The 16,923-nt window shown below is 35.9% G+C and overlaps 1 protein-coding gene across 2 annotated transcripts in view; it reads left to right on the top strand.

Annotated features, from left to right (window-relative positions):
* The first annotated feature begins 2,686 nt into the window (after window positions 1-2,686).
* The window catches only part of si:ch211-266k8.4 (carabin), a 51,236-nt gene continuing 36,999 nt past the window's right edge, over window positions 2,687-16,923 (top strand). The window contains exons 1-10 of one of the 2 annotated variants that reach the window (XM_048159121.1): window positions 2,687-3,158; window positions 3,344-3,431; window positions 3,789-3,896; window positions 4,009-4,177; window positions 6,091-6,216; window positions 6,509-6,632; window positions 6,986-7,055; window positions 11,189-11,303; window positions 11,482-11,599; window positions 16,612-16,724. In XM_048159121.1, the coding sequence (XP_048015078.1) occupies window positions 3,010-3,158; window positions 3,344-3,431; window positions 3,789-3,896; window positions 4,009-4,177; window positions 6,091-6,216; window positions 6,509-6,632; window positions 6,986-7,055; window positions 11,189-11,303; window positions 11,482-11,599; window positions 16,612-16,724 (1,180 nt within the window). In that variant the 5' untranslated portion in view covers window positions 2,687-3,009. The remainder of the gene's footprint in view (window positions 3,159-3,343; window positions 3,432-3,788; window positions 3,897-4,008; window positions 4,178-6,090; window positions 6,217-6,508; window positions 6,633-6,985; window positions 7,056-11,188; window positions 11,304-11,481; window positions 11,600-16,611; window positions 16,725-16,923) is intronic. The other variant, XM_048159122.1, reaches the window with a different exon arrangement.

Raw genomic sequence — 16,923 nt, 5'->3', positions numbered from 1 at the left:
CAGTAATGCACATCAAATCACTGTAAACATACTTTGTTCAATTTTCATTTGTCACTTTTTAGTGGCACAACTGTTGACGTCAATGTATTGAAAGCAGTTTACCCTTTTTACCAGGTACTGAAGGACACCAGCCCTCTCCTGCATGTTCAGAAGAAAGTGCTTGTTTTTGAACAACTGTTTATTTTGATGTCCTGTAATGTATTTTGTGCATGCAGAATATATTCTTCTTCGAGTGGCTTGAAATCATTTTATGTGCAATAAAGGAAGTTGACCTATTTTTGACATTTACAAAATGTACAATATACTAGAGCACACTGCACTTCTCTTGTGGATTTAATGAATCCACAAGATTAATGTAAATTGTCATTAACCCACTGGTCCTCTTTGGTCACTATTGACCAAAAATGGTAATGTCATAATTGAAGTAATTATGAAACCTGGTAACTTTTGTGGCACTGGCTGGAACACAAAAAAAAATAGGCATGATTTTATTGTTTGGAGGGGGGAGGAGTCACACTTGTGGGGAAAAAAAAAATCAAGACTACAAAATAGTTGCACATAAATGAACTGGTGTGGGTGTAACAATATGGCAAAATTGAGCCAAGAGACTCGACTAAGGTTAAAATGGATCAGTCCAATATAAAGCATTCAATTTCATTTTTTGTTACATTTAATGAATATTGATGTTATGAGAAACAAAATGCTTTGTAATAATGTAAAAGCAGCATATCGACGTTTCAAACAATAAAACCTAAAAGCATTGTTCTCAGTAAGTACAGAATACACAACCCTGTATATATGCTGCACAGGCATCTAGTGGCTACACCATGATATTACAGGTGCCTGTGAGGAGTATGAGTGTAACCCCTAAATGAGGATTTTTTTTTTCCCACAATGTTTTTCTCTAGTACACATTGCTCACAATTAATCATACCCTTTTATTCAATATTTTTTGCAAACTCCTTTTGCCAAGATAACAGTTCTGAGACTTTTATAATGCCTGATGAGTTTGGAGAACACCTGACAAGAGATCAGAATCGCAATTCTGAGAAAAAAGGTCAGAATCGTGATATAAAAACACAATTGCGAGGAAAAAAGTCAGAATTGCGTGATATGAAGTCGGAATTGCGAGTTATAAAGTCAGAATTGTGAGATAAAAAGGCGACTTTATATGACGTAATTGCTCGTTTATATCACGCAATTCTGACTTTAAAATTCGCAGTTATGAGTTTATATCTCGCAATACTGAGAAAAAAAGTCAGAATTGCGAGATATAAAGTCAGAATTATTTTTTTTAGTGGCAGAAACAAGCTTGCATAGATCAGGGACCATTCCTCCATACATAATCTCTCCAGATCCTTCGGATTCCCAACTCCATGTTGGTTCTTCTCCTCTTCAGTTCACCCCACTGCATTTTCTATAGGGCTCAGGTCAGGGAACAACTGACCATGGCGGAAGTTTTGTGCTCAGTGACCCATTTGTTTTGTTTTTGATGTTTGTCCTGTTGGAAGATCCACATGGCCCATTATAAGACTTCTAGCAGGGACAGTCAGCTTTTGATTTTTTATCTGCTGTAATTTGATACCCAGCTAACAATTTTTGGTTTCCCAGGATGTTTATTTTTATGGTTTGTTTTTTGGTTAGCCAGGAAAGTTTTCTTAAAGTTCCCAGAACGTTATTCTAATGTTAATTTAACATTCCCAGAATGTTAGTTTTTGGTTTGTATAATGTTATTTTAACGTTCTCATAACATTATTATAACATTTTCAGAACGTTAGATTAATGTTCTGGGATCCAAAAACTAATGTTAGTCTAATGTTTCCAGAACGTTAGTTTTTGGTTCCCAGAATGTTATTCTAACGTTAATCTAACATTACCAGAATGTTATTCTAAAATTAGTCTAACGTTAATCTAACATTCCCAGAACATTTTTCTAACGTTAATCTAATGTTCCCATAACCTTAGTTTTTGGGTTGTATAACATTATTTTAAAGTTCTCATAACGTTATTATAACGTTAGTTTTTGGTGTGTATAATGTTATTCTAATGTTAATCTAATGTTCCCAGAATGTTAGTTTTTGGTTCCCAGAACGTTATTTTAATGTTAATCTAACATTCCCAGAATGTTAGTTTTTGGTTTGTATAACATTATTCCAACGTTAATCTAATGTTCCCAGAATGTTAGTATTTGGTTTGTATAACGTTATTTTAACATTCTCATAACATTATTATAACGTTTCCAGAGCATTAGAATAACGCCCTGGGAACCAAAAAGTAACGTTCTGGGAACGTTAGATTAACGTTAGAATAACTTTATGGGAACCAAAAACTAACGTTAATCTAACGTTCCCAAAACGTTAGTTTTTGGTTTTGGTTATTCTAACGTTCTCATAACGTTATTATAACGTTAGTTTTCCTTTTCCAAGAACGTTATTCTAATGTTAATCTAATGTTCCCAGAACGTTAGTTTTTTGTTTGTATAACGTTATTCTAACATTATTTTACGTTACTATAACGTTCCCCTAACTCTTCCCTCTATCCCCCCGCTGTACATCATTAATTATCCAGCACACCTGCGACCCAAGCGGCATGGAAAATGGATCTGTATGAACACCTATAATGTTGTGGGTCCAATTATCTGCCGAAGATCCTGGACACTTGTTCAGATACGGCATCATGGATTCTATCAAACCGCTCAGAATAATGAACATCCTGTGGGTTCTCCAGCTGACCAATGTTGACTCAAGAGGAACGCATGAAGTCATATTCCAATCATGAATATGTTATTAAATATGTGATGACATTTTCATTTTGTCAAATTTAATAGTTTATTTTAAAGCTTTTTTAAAATATCAACTTATTTTTAGTGACTCTTACTATATATGTCAAGACTTTTATTTTGAAGAGCAGTTTTGTTGTGTTCGTTTTGGCGCTGAGTTCAAGCGTCTGTTACAGTGTACAGCACTCAGATGTAAGGACTCGCGTGCAGAATGAAGTCAAACTGATTGAATGAGAATCATGTTGAGGAGAGCGAGCAGCTCGAGCAGCGGGAAGAGCAACACATCACGGCGTAGCAGCTCTGTGGGGTTTGATGAATTCGGCTTTGCTCTCAGTAAGAAAAGAGAAAAGAAACTCCAACACAGATATCATGACTACAGGTAGATGTATACTAGTATTGCTAACACTTACCAATACTTTCTGGTTTGTATGTTTAATGCAGGTTTTTAGTTAAGAATTGAGTTCATTCATTCACTTCAGCTCGAAATATAATTTTGTTAATGTTAATGAACACTGTATGCTGTGATGTGCACTCGACAAGCATCTTTTACTGTGTTTTCATTAGTTATCCTCAGCCTAATCCAGTTAAAGTGAAGGAGCTGTGTGAATTTCTCAGTTACTGGAATGGATCCAGTTTCATCTGCAGAAGTCAGGTGTGCTTCTTCCTCTATAAAACTCAAAATAATCTGACATTTGCTCATGGTTGTGCTCCATTCATCACTGATAATGCATTTAAGTTGCCATTCACAAAAATGTATATCATGTATGTATAATCTTTAATATCTCATCTTTAGAGAAATACATCTACTATGTAATATTCTTCATATTACTGGTGCAAAACTGGTGTTGGACAAATAACATTCTTCTGCTGATTGTTTTTTACTTACTGTTATTCTAAACCCAATTCCAGCTCATTAATTAAATCTAATTTTGCCCAACCTTGCATTTAAAATAATTCACGCAATGTTTTAATGTATTTAAAAATTCACGTTCCTTTTTCCTGAAATCAGATCGAGAGGTTTATTCGTATTGGTATTCCTCCGGCAATACGTGGACGAGTTTGGAAATGCCTCCTAAATATCGACAGTCTCAGAACTGCTAGTTCTTTTGATTATGAGGTGCAACCCCATCAAAATATTTATTTTTATTATTTATTATTATTCAAACTCGAAATATGAGCACAAAAATATACATTTGCCTTGTTTTAACCCATTCCGATTTTTATTTCAGGCATGTCAGGCTGGGATCCGTAGACCCCTGGTTGATCTTGGGGTCAGTGAGTACAGCATCATCTCTACTATAGACTCTCTAGTGGACACAGAGAATGAGATCAGCAGCGGACAATCGGATCTCCCCAGTGCTGACCTCACACTCTTCAAACAGATCGCCCTCGACCTTCGTAAGTTGTGACGACTAAAATTGAATGATGTACAGTTATGTGAGCTATGTTGAGCACTTTCATTTTAATTAATAAAAAAATGTGGTCGGTACAATTTTATAATGTTTTTGAAAGAAGTCGCTTAGGCTGCATTTATTTGATAAAAACATATTGTGCTATCATTTAAATGAATACTTTTATTCAGCATGGATACATTAAATTGATCAAACGTGACGGTTAAGACATTTATGTTGCTACAAAAGATTTTTATTTTAAAGGTGCAATATGTAAGATTTATGTCTGCTAGAGGTCGCTAGAGGTCTATTCAAAACAAAGGCGTAGCTTGATGACGACAAGTTTGAGCGCGGAATCTTGGGACACGTGGTCTCCACATCACAGCCAGTGGAAACAATAGGGATAGAACTCAGGAAGAAATCATGTTCATGGATGCGATTATTAATGTTACTGTAGTATGAAGCAGAGCAGGACCGAGTGTTGTGGGAGCTGAACGAGGAGCTGGAGCGATTGCGCAACACACACCTCACGAGCAGCGAAACTCGCCAGTGCTGCTTCCGCTTTTCTGGTCATGAGTATGAGGTAACGCAGCTCTGTTTATCATATTAGATACATTAGAGTGTGTTGAAAATGATGTTACTCTGTGCGTTCGCTCGGCGGCTGCTGTGAGACACTGTTGCACACTGCAGTAAGATAGATCGATTTTAGAATATCATATTAAATGCTGGATGGCTTGTGTTGATAAATGGCATGCAATTAATTTTAAAACGTATTGTATGATGGAGAAAATTCTGTATTACTTTTACTAAAAATAAAGCTGCATCTGATTATGCTATGTTAGCTACTTCACAAAATAGTGTTTTTCTCATGGTAAAGCATGTTACTCGCAAAAAAATCAAGAAAATTAGATTTAAACAATAAAACTAAACGTGTTGAGATATAACAATAATTAGTTTTCTGTCTATAAATATATCAAAACAGTTGTTTCCTTGTCTATTAAAACATTTAAATATTAAAGCGTCTTTGGTGTTACCATGGTTTTTACAAAATAAAACCGGAAACCGAGGATAACGCAGGTATGACGCAATTGACAGGCGACTCCTCACACGTCCCGGAGCCTTGGTTAAAATTGCAATTTTATCAAGATTTACAAATAGTTGGAAACATTTGGGATATTGTAAGTACTCAAGTGAACTATAACACTGGCCTAGTGGTTTTTGGATATTTTACTGCAAAAATCTTACATATTGCACCTTTTAAATAAATGCTGTTATTTTTAACTTCAAAGAATCCTGGGAAAAACAGTAATGCTGCTGAAAATTCAGCTTTGCATTCACAGGAATAAATTTTACTTTAAAATATATTCAAATAGAAAACAGTTGTTTTAAATTGTAATAATATTTCACAATATTACAGTTTTGATTAAATAAACGCAGGCTTGGTGAGCATACAAACATTATAAAATCTTACAGACCCCAAGGTATTAAACAGCTAAAAACTGTGTTTTACTGCCTCATTTTCAGATGAAATAATGGGAAATGTCCTGTGACTTTCAGCAGGAAGCTGTAATTTGGCACTAACCACAGTGTTTTTGTTTGAACTTCGCCATTAGTCAGAAAACCACATGGGGGCGCTCACTTCCCATTTATATTTACACTTCTATTAATGCATTTTGCACACTTTTACCCAAAGTGCACCAGGGTATACATTCAAAGTGTGATTGTTTACTGGGAACCAAACTCATGTTTTTGTCTATTCTCTACCTTTTGAGCTACAAAAGCTTGAAATACTTCTATACTGCCCACTTCATGTTATTAATAACAACCTTAACATTTAACTTATTGTATGTGTTCTTTTGCATTGTGTATATAGAGTTTTGAAACAGTTGTGGCAGTTCAGTTCCATATTTGTCTACATAGGAAGGTCATTTCCGACCCATCGCACTCTGATGGGGGATCGTCCGGAGGCTATTGAGGGCCAGGCCAAACTTTTCCGAGTTCTTACCGCATTTGCCCGATATAATCCCCAGATTGGATACGTACAAGGTAATGAACTGCCTGTACTTCCACAAATGAGGTCACTGGCATTACTGAAATCTTATTGAACTTTGTGCCTGTGCTTTTATTGGGCCTTTCAAACATATTTGAGTATAGTATATACTGATATTCAGTCTCAAGAGGGCAGTCTAGTGCCATCTTGTTGATATTGCATGTCATGGTCATAATTTGGTTTGCAGCTTCTTCTTTTTTTCTGTGGAGCTAATTTAGTTAGTTTGTCCTTGACATTCAGGCCATAATGGGACTTTGTGATGCCTTAAGGTTTGTTTGTTTTGTTCAGGGATGTCCTATATAGCTGCTGTGCTCCTAATGATCCTGTCTGAAGAAGAGGCTTTCTGGGCTCTGGTTGCTCTGTTAGAGAAGCCCAAGTATCTCTCAGAGCTCTTTGATTCCTCTCTGAAGAAGTGAGACCTTAGCTTTACTGTGTGAACTTTAAACATGCACATAAAATGGTTCCTTCTTTACTTGCTGCTTTATATTTTTTAATGAATATTTTACTAACTCATTGTAAAACAAAAATAAACACTTATTTTACACAATATTTGTGGAAGATTCACTAAAATTATCTGTTGACAAAGATTTTGGAAATCAGCCAATTTGATATGTTTTCGGCCAATGTCAATAATTGCAAATAGGTCAACAATTGGTTGTTTAATCAGCCTTACTAATATAATATTAGCACATCGTTAGTCTTTTCTTGATTATTTCAAATAAGCCCAGTTTAACTCTTTACATATTTTAATCATTTTATTCTCAGGATTCAACATCAAGCTTTGGTTTTTCACCAGCTCCTGAAACACAGGAAACCTCTGCTCTTCCAGCACTTGGTAAGAATTATGGACTAAATTTTTATTCGATTTGAATGTAATGAAATTGCGTTCCAGGTTTATATACACTGCCCGGCCAAAAAAAAGTCGCTGTTTGGATTTTAATAGGCAAACACTTAAGAGTCTATAGATGGATCATTATTACAGTGATTATTATGTTTCTAGCATATTTTATTTTTGTCAACTTTTTTTTTTTTTTTTTTTTTTTTTTTTTTTTTACCCTAACAGATGGAGTGTGTAGCTTTTCATCTTTTTGAACAACTATGTTGGAAGATGTATCATGACCATATTCTAGGATGACAATGCCAATATTCATCAGGGTTAAAATTGTGAAGGAATGGTTCAGAGAGCACAAAGAATCATTTTCACACATTAATTGGCACGTCTGAGTCCTTCCCTTAACCTCAGTGTAAGACTTTACATAGTACTCACCTCTTGCCTTGTCAATACAAGATCTTGACCCAAAAAAAACAGACAATTTTTGGTCAAGATCTTGTATTGGAATATGGCCATGATACATCTTCTGAAATGGTTGTTTAAGCAGTTAGTTCACCCAGAAATGAAATTTCTGTCATTAATTACTCACCCTGATGTCGTTCTACATCTGTAAGACCTTCGTTCATCTTCGGAACACAAATAAAGATATTTTTGTTGAAATCTGAGAGGTTTTTTTTATCTCCCATAGAAAGCAATGTAATTACCATCATTCAAGGTCCAGAAAAGTCCAAAAACAAAACAAAAATAATGACTTTATTGCATTGGCCAATACCGAGTCAGCGTTCTGAAGTAGAACCTGGAAGCGCTGAATGTAAACAGCGTAGAAGAAAGACAGGGGAGAGAAGATATTGTTGAATAAAGTCATTATTTTTGTTTTGTTTTTGCACACAAAATGTATTCTTGTCGCTTCATAACATTAAGGTTGAACCACTGTAGTCACATGGACTATTTTAACAATGTCTTTACTACCTTTCTGGACCTCAAAAGGTGCAATGATATTGTTGCCTATGGGTGATTCAGAAACCCTCGGATTTGATATCTTAATTTGTGTTCCGAAGATGAACGAAGGTGTGGAACTACATGAGGTTGAGTAATTAATGATAGAATTTCATTATTGGGTGAACTAACCCTTTAAAGGTGCCCAAGAATGCTTTTTCACAAGATGTAATATAAATCTAAGGTGTCTCCTGAATGTGTCTGAAGTTTCAGCTCAAAATACCCCATAGATTTTTTTAAATTAATTTTTTTAACTGCCTATTTTGGGGCATCATTAACAATGCACTGATTTACACTCGACGCCGCCCCTTTAAATGCTCACGCTCCTTGCCAAACGAGCTCTCGGCTATATTACAGCGCATTTACAAAGTTCACACAGCTAATATAACCCTCAAATGGATCTTTACAAGATGTTCGTCATGCATGCTGTATGCATGCTTCGAATTATGTGAGTAAAGTATTTATTTGGATGTTAACGTTTTATTCTGAGTGAATTTGAGGCTATATGCTCTGTGGCTAACGGCTAATGCTACATTGTTGGAGAGATTTATAAAGAATGAAGTTGTGTTTATGCATTATACAGACTGCAAGTGTTTAAAAATGAAAATAGTGACGGCTCTTGTCTCCGTGAATACAGTTATAAACGATGGTAACTTTAACCACATTTAACAGTACATTAGCAACATGCTAACGAAACATTTAGAAAGACAATTTACAAATATCAGTAAAAATATCATGATATCATGGATTATGTCAGTTATTATTGCTCCATCTGCCATTTTTCGCTGTTGTTCTTGCTTGCTTACCTAGTCTGATGCTTCATCTGTGCAGATCCAGATGTTACTGGCTTGTGTAATCCCTTAAACATGGGCTGGCATATGCAAATATTGGGGCGTACACCCCGACTGTTACGTAACAGTCGGTGTTATGTTGAGATTCGCCTGTTCTTCAGAGGTCGTTTAAACAAATGAGATTTATATAAGAAGGAGGAAACAATGATGTTTGAGACTCACTGTATGTCTTTTCCATGTACTGAACTCTTGTTATTTAACTATGCCAATATAAATTCAATTTTTGAATCTAGGGCACCTTTAAGAAATGAAAAGCTACACACTCCATCTATTAGGGTTAAAAGAACCATTGCCAAACATAAAACATGCTAAAACATAATAATCACTGTCATAATGATCCATTAACTAAGACCTTAATGATTAGGTCTTAAACCCTGGCATCAGCTCTCATCAGGATAATGTCTGAATATAAAAACAGGCACATGCTGCATAACACACTGTCTCTCAGTCCTCTAGAGTTGATGTAGATCACAGCCTCTCTCTTGAGAAGCCTCTCACATTTAATGCCCCTCACAGATTTGTCACTGTGTCTTATAGACCTTTTCCTCAGGGCTTTCAAATGAGCTCTTCTGTGTTTTTTTTTTTTTTTTTATGGTAGAGGCTGTCCGCCTCCTCAGAGCATTTGTGCTGCTTGGCGAACTCTTAAGGGATTTCCTTCTCTCTGTGTGTTGACTCAGCACAGCTGTCTAAAAAGCTGAGATATTAGACCGCAGCACAGGAGAGAAGATGATGCTGTAAACTTAGAAACAGGGCAGAGTGCAGTGACATAGCTAAAATTTAATGGAATAGATTGTTATAATTAACAATTCTGTAATTTGCTCACCCTCAAATTGTTGAAACCTGCGGTTATGGTAAGGGTTTGACATTTTTGAAACATGCTCGAAGCGGTTGACAAATCACAACACACTGGTACTGCTGACCAATCAGAGCACTTTGCGCTTTTCAGAAAGCGGACCAGAATAGCGTAAGCGGCGCCGGCGACTGTGTCATAATAAAAGTTCAGCTGCTCGTGAGGCGTGTGTTGCGCAATCGCTCCTCGTTCAGCTCCCACAACATTCGGTCCTGCTCTGCTTCATACTACAGTAACGTTAATAATCGCATCCATGAACATGATTTCTTCCCGAGTCCTATCCCTATTCTTTTGCAACGTCCGTTGAGGTGAAGACCACATGTCCCAAGATTCCGCGCTCAAACTTGCCGTCATCAAGCTACGACTTTGTTTTGAATAGGCCTCTAGCGGACAGAATTCTTACATACTGCACCTTTTAGGCTCATTCAACAATAACTATAATGATGTCGATACAGATTTACACTGCATTCACATGGGGCGTCGGCATCAACACTTGATGGAGGGCATGTCTGAAGCTTGTGCTGACATGACTGTCATAGTAACAACAACATCACTTTACTTTCCGGTGTTGCGTGAATGCAATTGGCTAGCATCTGTGATCTGATTGGCTGATGCTTGCGTTGGCGCCTGAAAAGTTGAGAAGTCTTCAATTTTCCAGTTGAAGTACGATAAAAACATTGACAGCCAATCAGAATCCATCCTGCTTTAAAGAGCTTGAGCATTTAAAGTGGCAGACGTCAGAATTGCGGTGTGCACTTAGAATAAACAGAACAATATCGCCCGCTGCTGTGGACGCTAATAAAGTTATCATTATAGTTATCGTTCTTGATGTGAACGGCCTTTACAGTCAGTCTGGGAAGAGAGGTGCTGCAACAATGTAAAATATGTGAAAAATAATGTTTTTTTTTTAACATAAAGTATGAAAACAACCTATTTTGACAAAATCACAGCTTAGTAAAAAGGCATAATATAGCCTCTTTAATGAATGACTGTTGTGTGGAACACGAAAATGGAGAAGTTTTGTAGAAAGTTCTAATCGTTCTTTTCCATTCTATTACAATGAATGGAGATTGGAGCTTTCAAGCTTCAAAAAAGATGCAAATTTAGCTTAAAAGTTTGTCTGTATAGCTTGTGCATTGAGCTTTGTGTGAGGAACAGACTAAAATGTGGGTAAAAAGTGCTACATTGAATAAATATCTTTTTATTTTGATTTCACCCCAAATAAAAAAAAAGAGATTTTTTTTTTCTATAAAATGCTATAATGAAGCCTGTTATTAGATTATCACATTTTCCCTCATGCAACTCTAATGCAAAAATTAGGCTTGCTTTACAATATTTAAAAATATTGATTGATTTATTAATGTGAAATATGACCTGTTCTTATGGATGTGGCATGAATGTCAGATATTAGGAGTGTGTTTTTCCATCTCTGCTTTTAGGAGACTCTTGGGGTGTCTTCTCTGCATTTCATCATGCAGTGGTTTCTCACTCTCTTCACCTCTCTGCCCTGCTGGGACTCGGTATTGGCCATCTGGGATCTTATCATGCTGCATGGTATTACACCCCTTTTTCTTGTTTGTCCTAGAATAATAACATCTCAAGTGTCAAGCTGGCATGTTTGCTTATCACAGTCGAAGTGTGTGATTTCTGCACCACTAAACATAATAGCAAATGATTGTTTTCAAACAGGTTTCCTGAACATGATCCAATCAATTCTTCATACTCTTTGCAGGGCTGCAGGCTGTATTTCGCACTGGCCTCACCATCATCCTGCTACTGGAGTCTCGTATCATGAACATGACTGAGGAGGCCACGGTGCTGCCCGTTCTGCTGCGAGTGCCTGTGGACGTGTGAGTGCAACAATATTACAGATTGGCCAATGAGTTTTCATGTTATGACTGAGGATAACTGTTAAATGATTGATATTTAATTAATTAAAAATAAAACATTAATGCCCAGTTTCACAGGCAAGGCTAAAACCTAGTCCCAGACTAAAATGCATGTTTGAGCTGTCTTATCTGAAAGCAACTTGCACTGACATATTGTAAAATATGCCAGTGTATATGACTATCTTTTTTCAGACAAACACAATCGGAGTTATATTAAAATTGATCCTGGCTCTTCCAAGCTTTATAATGGGAGTAAATTATGGATATTTTTCTTACACAAACCCATCGCTTCATTTCAGAAGGCCTTTATTAACCCCCTGGGGCCGTATGGATTACTTTTATGATGGATGGATGCGCTTTTTTGGGCTTTAAAAAATGGCACCATTCACTCCCATTATAAATCTTTGGAAAAGCCAGGATATTTTTTAACATAAGATTGTGTTCATCTGAAAGAAGAAAGTTATATACACCTAGAATGACTTGAGAGTGAGTAAATTATGGGATAATTTTCATTTTTGGGTGAATTAACCCTTTAAATGTCCTAAAATTGTATGTGAAACCAGGCCTAAAAATTAAAATAAGTCGTTTAAGTGACTTTAGACATCATTTTAATGTACAGTATCAAAATATGGATATTCATTTTGAGATTTGCTAAGATTACATTTAATAGTTTTACTAAAACATTAGCATTTTTAAAGATTAAAAACACATTAAGTGAGTGTTAGATGATGGCAAATATAATCTAAATGTGAAAATAATAGAAAATAATCCTCATCTTCTTCTTATTGTGTATTCCTTGTTTTGTTTTTTCCCCCTTTAATTACCAGCAGTATTCAGATATATTTATGCTTTAAAATAAGAAATTGTGATGCACATATAGAAATTTGACTTATATTGCCAATCATTTTAATCTTTTAAAATAATAATCTTATTTAAATCTTTAATATAGACATAATCAATATGATGTCTTTTCTGTTTAGCTTGTTTTTTAGTCTTTAAATTGCAAGAATCCGAAAAACAAGCAACAAAACATTATTATGTACAATATAAAACATTTAAGAATTGTTAAAAACTTTTAAAACCTGGTGTTAAGTATGCAAAAATTGATATTCCTTTCAAAACTGATAATATACAGATAAATTAACTGCTATTTCTATTCCCAATATGGTCACTTATATATCAAGTGAAGTTAAGTAGATTCATCATAATGTCCTTCTCATCGTAAGCCAAGAGTTAGTCCAAGTTCTAGGAATTACATTTATATAAAATAGCTTGTTTACTGAGGAAATGAGAGAACCAGTTAGGTTTCTGCATTCATGTAGATGCAACCTTCAAACTGATATTTCAAAGCGGATATGTTTATTTGATGATGTCACAGTCACCATGGCGACGTGGCCATGAGATCCTCTTTGATTAACATAGCGGATCTCAAAGACACATGAAGCCAGGCCATATTGTTAAGTTGTTCAGTTGTTTCTATGGCCGCCTTTTATGCAGTAGTGTGTGTCGTCATGGCAACAGTCATGCCAATCTGAAGAATCCTTTGCCATGTGATCCGCAATTCTTTTATAGTCATGTGCGCGCATTAAAACTCACCTTTGCGAATGGATCTTCAATTAACATTTAAAAACGATATTTGTTGTGGCTTGGTAGAGACATTCATGCCCATGCAGAGCCCATTGCGCTTTGCCAGCCACTTTACAGGATTATAAGGGCAAACGAAGCCATTTGCCAGTTTCAAAGGGGATATTTGGCATTGACATGCAGATGGCAGTCAGCACAAAGCTCCTACACATCAGGGAACGGGTTCACGTTGCTCGCCTGGCACGACGTCAGTGCCGGCAAGGTCAAGCCTAAATGCTCCCCTCTGATTCAGAGTATCAGAGTTTTGCTAGGCAGAGAACTGAGCCGTCTGAGAACGAAGCGGTCGCCTTGCTTAGGAGGCCAAAGAGAGAAACAGAAAGAAGAAAGAGGTGAAAAGAGAAGAAACGCCTCAAAACTCTTAAAATCCCTCCAGAAAAAGAGTGGTTTAAACCAGTCTTCAAGTTCCCAAAACCTCTTTAAAACTATCAAACTGAACTGTGACAACCAGCTTGGTGTGGATTTAAGACCATCAGACTAACTTAAGCTGGTGTAAGCTGTTTTTCCAGCCTGGATGACTAACTTCTACAACTCATGTTGAGTTGTGGTTATGTAATCATTAAATCAGGAAGAAATCAGGGTTGACATCACTGCAGCGCTAGATGGCTCTTTGGTATCCACAGTGACAAGGTTGTCCATCACCTGTCATCGGAGACTGTGTGAACAATGTTAGTCCTTCATGAGAGGGACTGGGATGTCCTTGCGTTCTTTTACAATCCTCGCACCCTCTTCCAGTTCAGTCCCATTGACGTGTTGCCTGCCGCAATGTCCTGACAGACCGTTTGTGTACGGCTTTTTCCTTGACAAGGCCACTTCAGGGCTTATGTAACTCGCTGTGACATTAAGCACAGGCAGACGAGGTTTACCTCTGCTAGGAGGGCTGGTTTCACAGGGATAGTGTTTTCTTTTAATATTCACTGTCTTTTAAATTTTCACTGTCAGATTTGTTAGAAAAGTTGTAGATGTTAGATACACTTTTTTTATCTTCTCTAATATTTCATCAACCTCTGAAACAACCTTCCTTTTCAGTTGACGTCACTTAAAGGATTAGTTTACTTCTGAATGAAAATTTCCTGATAATTTACTCACCCCCTTGTCATCCAAGATGTTCATGTCTTTCTTTCTTCAGTTGAAAATACATTTTTGAGGAAAACATTCCAGGATTATTCTCCATATAGTGGACTTCAGTGGGGTTCACCTGGTGGAAGGTCCAAATTGCAGTTTCAGTGCAGCTTCAAAGCGCTCTATGCAATCCCAGACGAGGAGTAAGGGACTTATCTAATGAAACGATCGGTCATTTTCTAAAAAAATAAAATAAAAATGTATATACTTTTTAACCACAAATGCCCGTCTTGCACTGCTCTGCGATACGCCACGCATTATGTTGAAAGGTCACATGCGACGGAGGCAGGAGTACCGAAAAACTTCATCTAATTTTCTCCTCAAACTTCAAAATCGTCCAATATTGTTGTTTGACCTTTTTTTTGTAAAGGGCGTTTAGCTTAATCTTTGCACGTTCGCTTTGAAGACACTGGATCGGTACTTCCGCCTACGTCACGGGTGACCTTTGTAACATGATTATGTAATGCGGATCGCAGAGCAGTGCAAGACGAGCATTTGTGGTTAAAAAGTATATACGTTTTTTTGTTTTTGTTTTTTTAAGAAAATGACCGATCATTTCTATTTGGACTTTCAACCCGTTGGTAATCGTTGAAGTCCACTATATGGAGAAAAATCCTGAAATGTTTTCCTCAAAAACCTTCATTACTTTTTGACTGAAGAAAGAAAGACATAAACATCTTGGATGACATGGGGGTGAGTAAATTATCAGGAAATTTTCATTCAGAAGTGAACTAATCCTTTAATCCATTTTTTTTTTCCAAACTTTGATACCAAGGACCCCCAAATATGATGAGTCCCTTGTGAGGGACTATATATTTTTTACTATATATTTGTATGTGTGTGCATACAGATTTTATATATATATATATATATATATATATATATATATATATATATATATATATATATATATATATTTATATTTATATTTATAGGTATAAATGTAAATATTTTCTATATATAAATTATTTAAACTGTAAAATAATTTATATATAGAAAATATTTACATATATATATATATATATATATATATATATATATATATATATATATATATATATAATCTGTATGCACACACATACAAATATATAGTAAAAAATATATAGATAAAATATATAATAAAAAAATAATAAATATATATATTTTATAGGTATAAATGTAAATATTTTCTATATATATAAATTATTTTACAGTTTAAATCATTGGCTTTCACATTGAAATATCTAGAAATATTTACTTTTTATAAAGTTGACAGTGTAACTGAGATTAACACTATATAATAATTATTTATATAATTATTACAATTTTAAGCAGAATTAAATAGTATAATGTTATGCATTTTGATGTATGTAAAAAAAAAATACATTAAACATATTTTAATATGTTAAGAGCACTTGTTAACTTTGACAGCCTTAAAGTCCCTCTGAAATCAAAATGTAAGTTTTTTTTTTTTTTTTTTTTTTTTTTTTTTAGCTTTTAGTATGAATATGTTAGCCTTAAGGTTATGAATAAGCTGGTGTGTTCCAAAACAATGACAAAATTCGCATTTAGGAGATATAAGCATTCAAAAATTACAGTCTCTCACTTCCGCTAAAACGGATCATGGATTTTCATGACATCACTGCGCACTTCAGCTTCTCATCAGATCTTCTGTCCAATCAAATGCTCTCTAGAACTGAAAGTGTCCTGCCCCTCCTACACTATCAACAGACACTGAAGCTGCGGCTGAAATCGGTCACTTGTTCACACATTTGCTATTTTCTACATGGAGAATGGCACATAGTGGACTATACAGAGGATAGGGAATGATTAAGAAAGTGTAAATATGCTTTCCATTGAGGCAAATTAATTCTGGTTTCGCATTAGTGTCACGCGAACTGCAGTGCACACAGTCTGCTCTGTTCGATATGTCCCGCCCTGTCTTCCTCTTTCAGTTGAAATTACGTCAACACCTTGAATAATGCTGCGCATTCCAAGGCACTTCAGTGGGCCTTTAATAATATATTTTGTGAAATCTTTTATTTTTTCACGGACACCCTGGCACCTCCTGCCTATGGTAACCTATGGTAACCTATGGTTACCCGGAAAGTCCAGAAACCAGTTGGGCCATTGGTTAATATTAAGATTTTTCCCAAACAACCATTGTGGAAAATGTAAAAAAAAAAAAAAAAAGTCTGTATTATAATGTAATACTCTGTATATGTGTCCAGCTCCCAGCATCGTGTCCTGATCCCAGCACTCTGGAACATTGACGTTCAGGAATGGGAAATCAACTGCATGAACAGCCTGGTGTTGGAAGAGGCCGGTGGCGGACAGGATGAAGGTAAACAAATGCATACCCACAATTCCACTTTAAAACATCCGAGCATGCAAGGACAGCTTACAACATTCAGTCGATTTCAACAATGAATACGCTTGTTCTCCAAGCACAGCCCCATCCAAACATGTGCAGACATTCCAGCCCACTTACATAAGACCTCCTTCTTTGTCCCGCTTGTTTGTTTAGTGTACATATGAGCCCA

The sequence above is a fragment of the Megalobrama amblycephala genome, linkage group LG15 (genome assembly GCF_018812025.1).
Source record: "Megalobrama amblycephala isolate DHTTF-2021 linkage group LG15, ASM1881202v1, whole genome shotgun sequence".
NCBI classification, from domain to species: Eukaryota; Metazoa; Chordata; class Actinopteri; order Cypriniformes; family Xenocyprididae; genus Megalobrama; species Megalobrama amblycephala.
The sequence above is the reverse complement of the archived record's forward strand: the minus strand, read 5'-3'. Positions and strand labels throughout refer to the sequence as shown.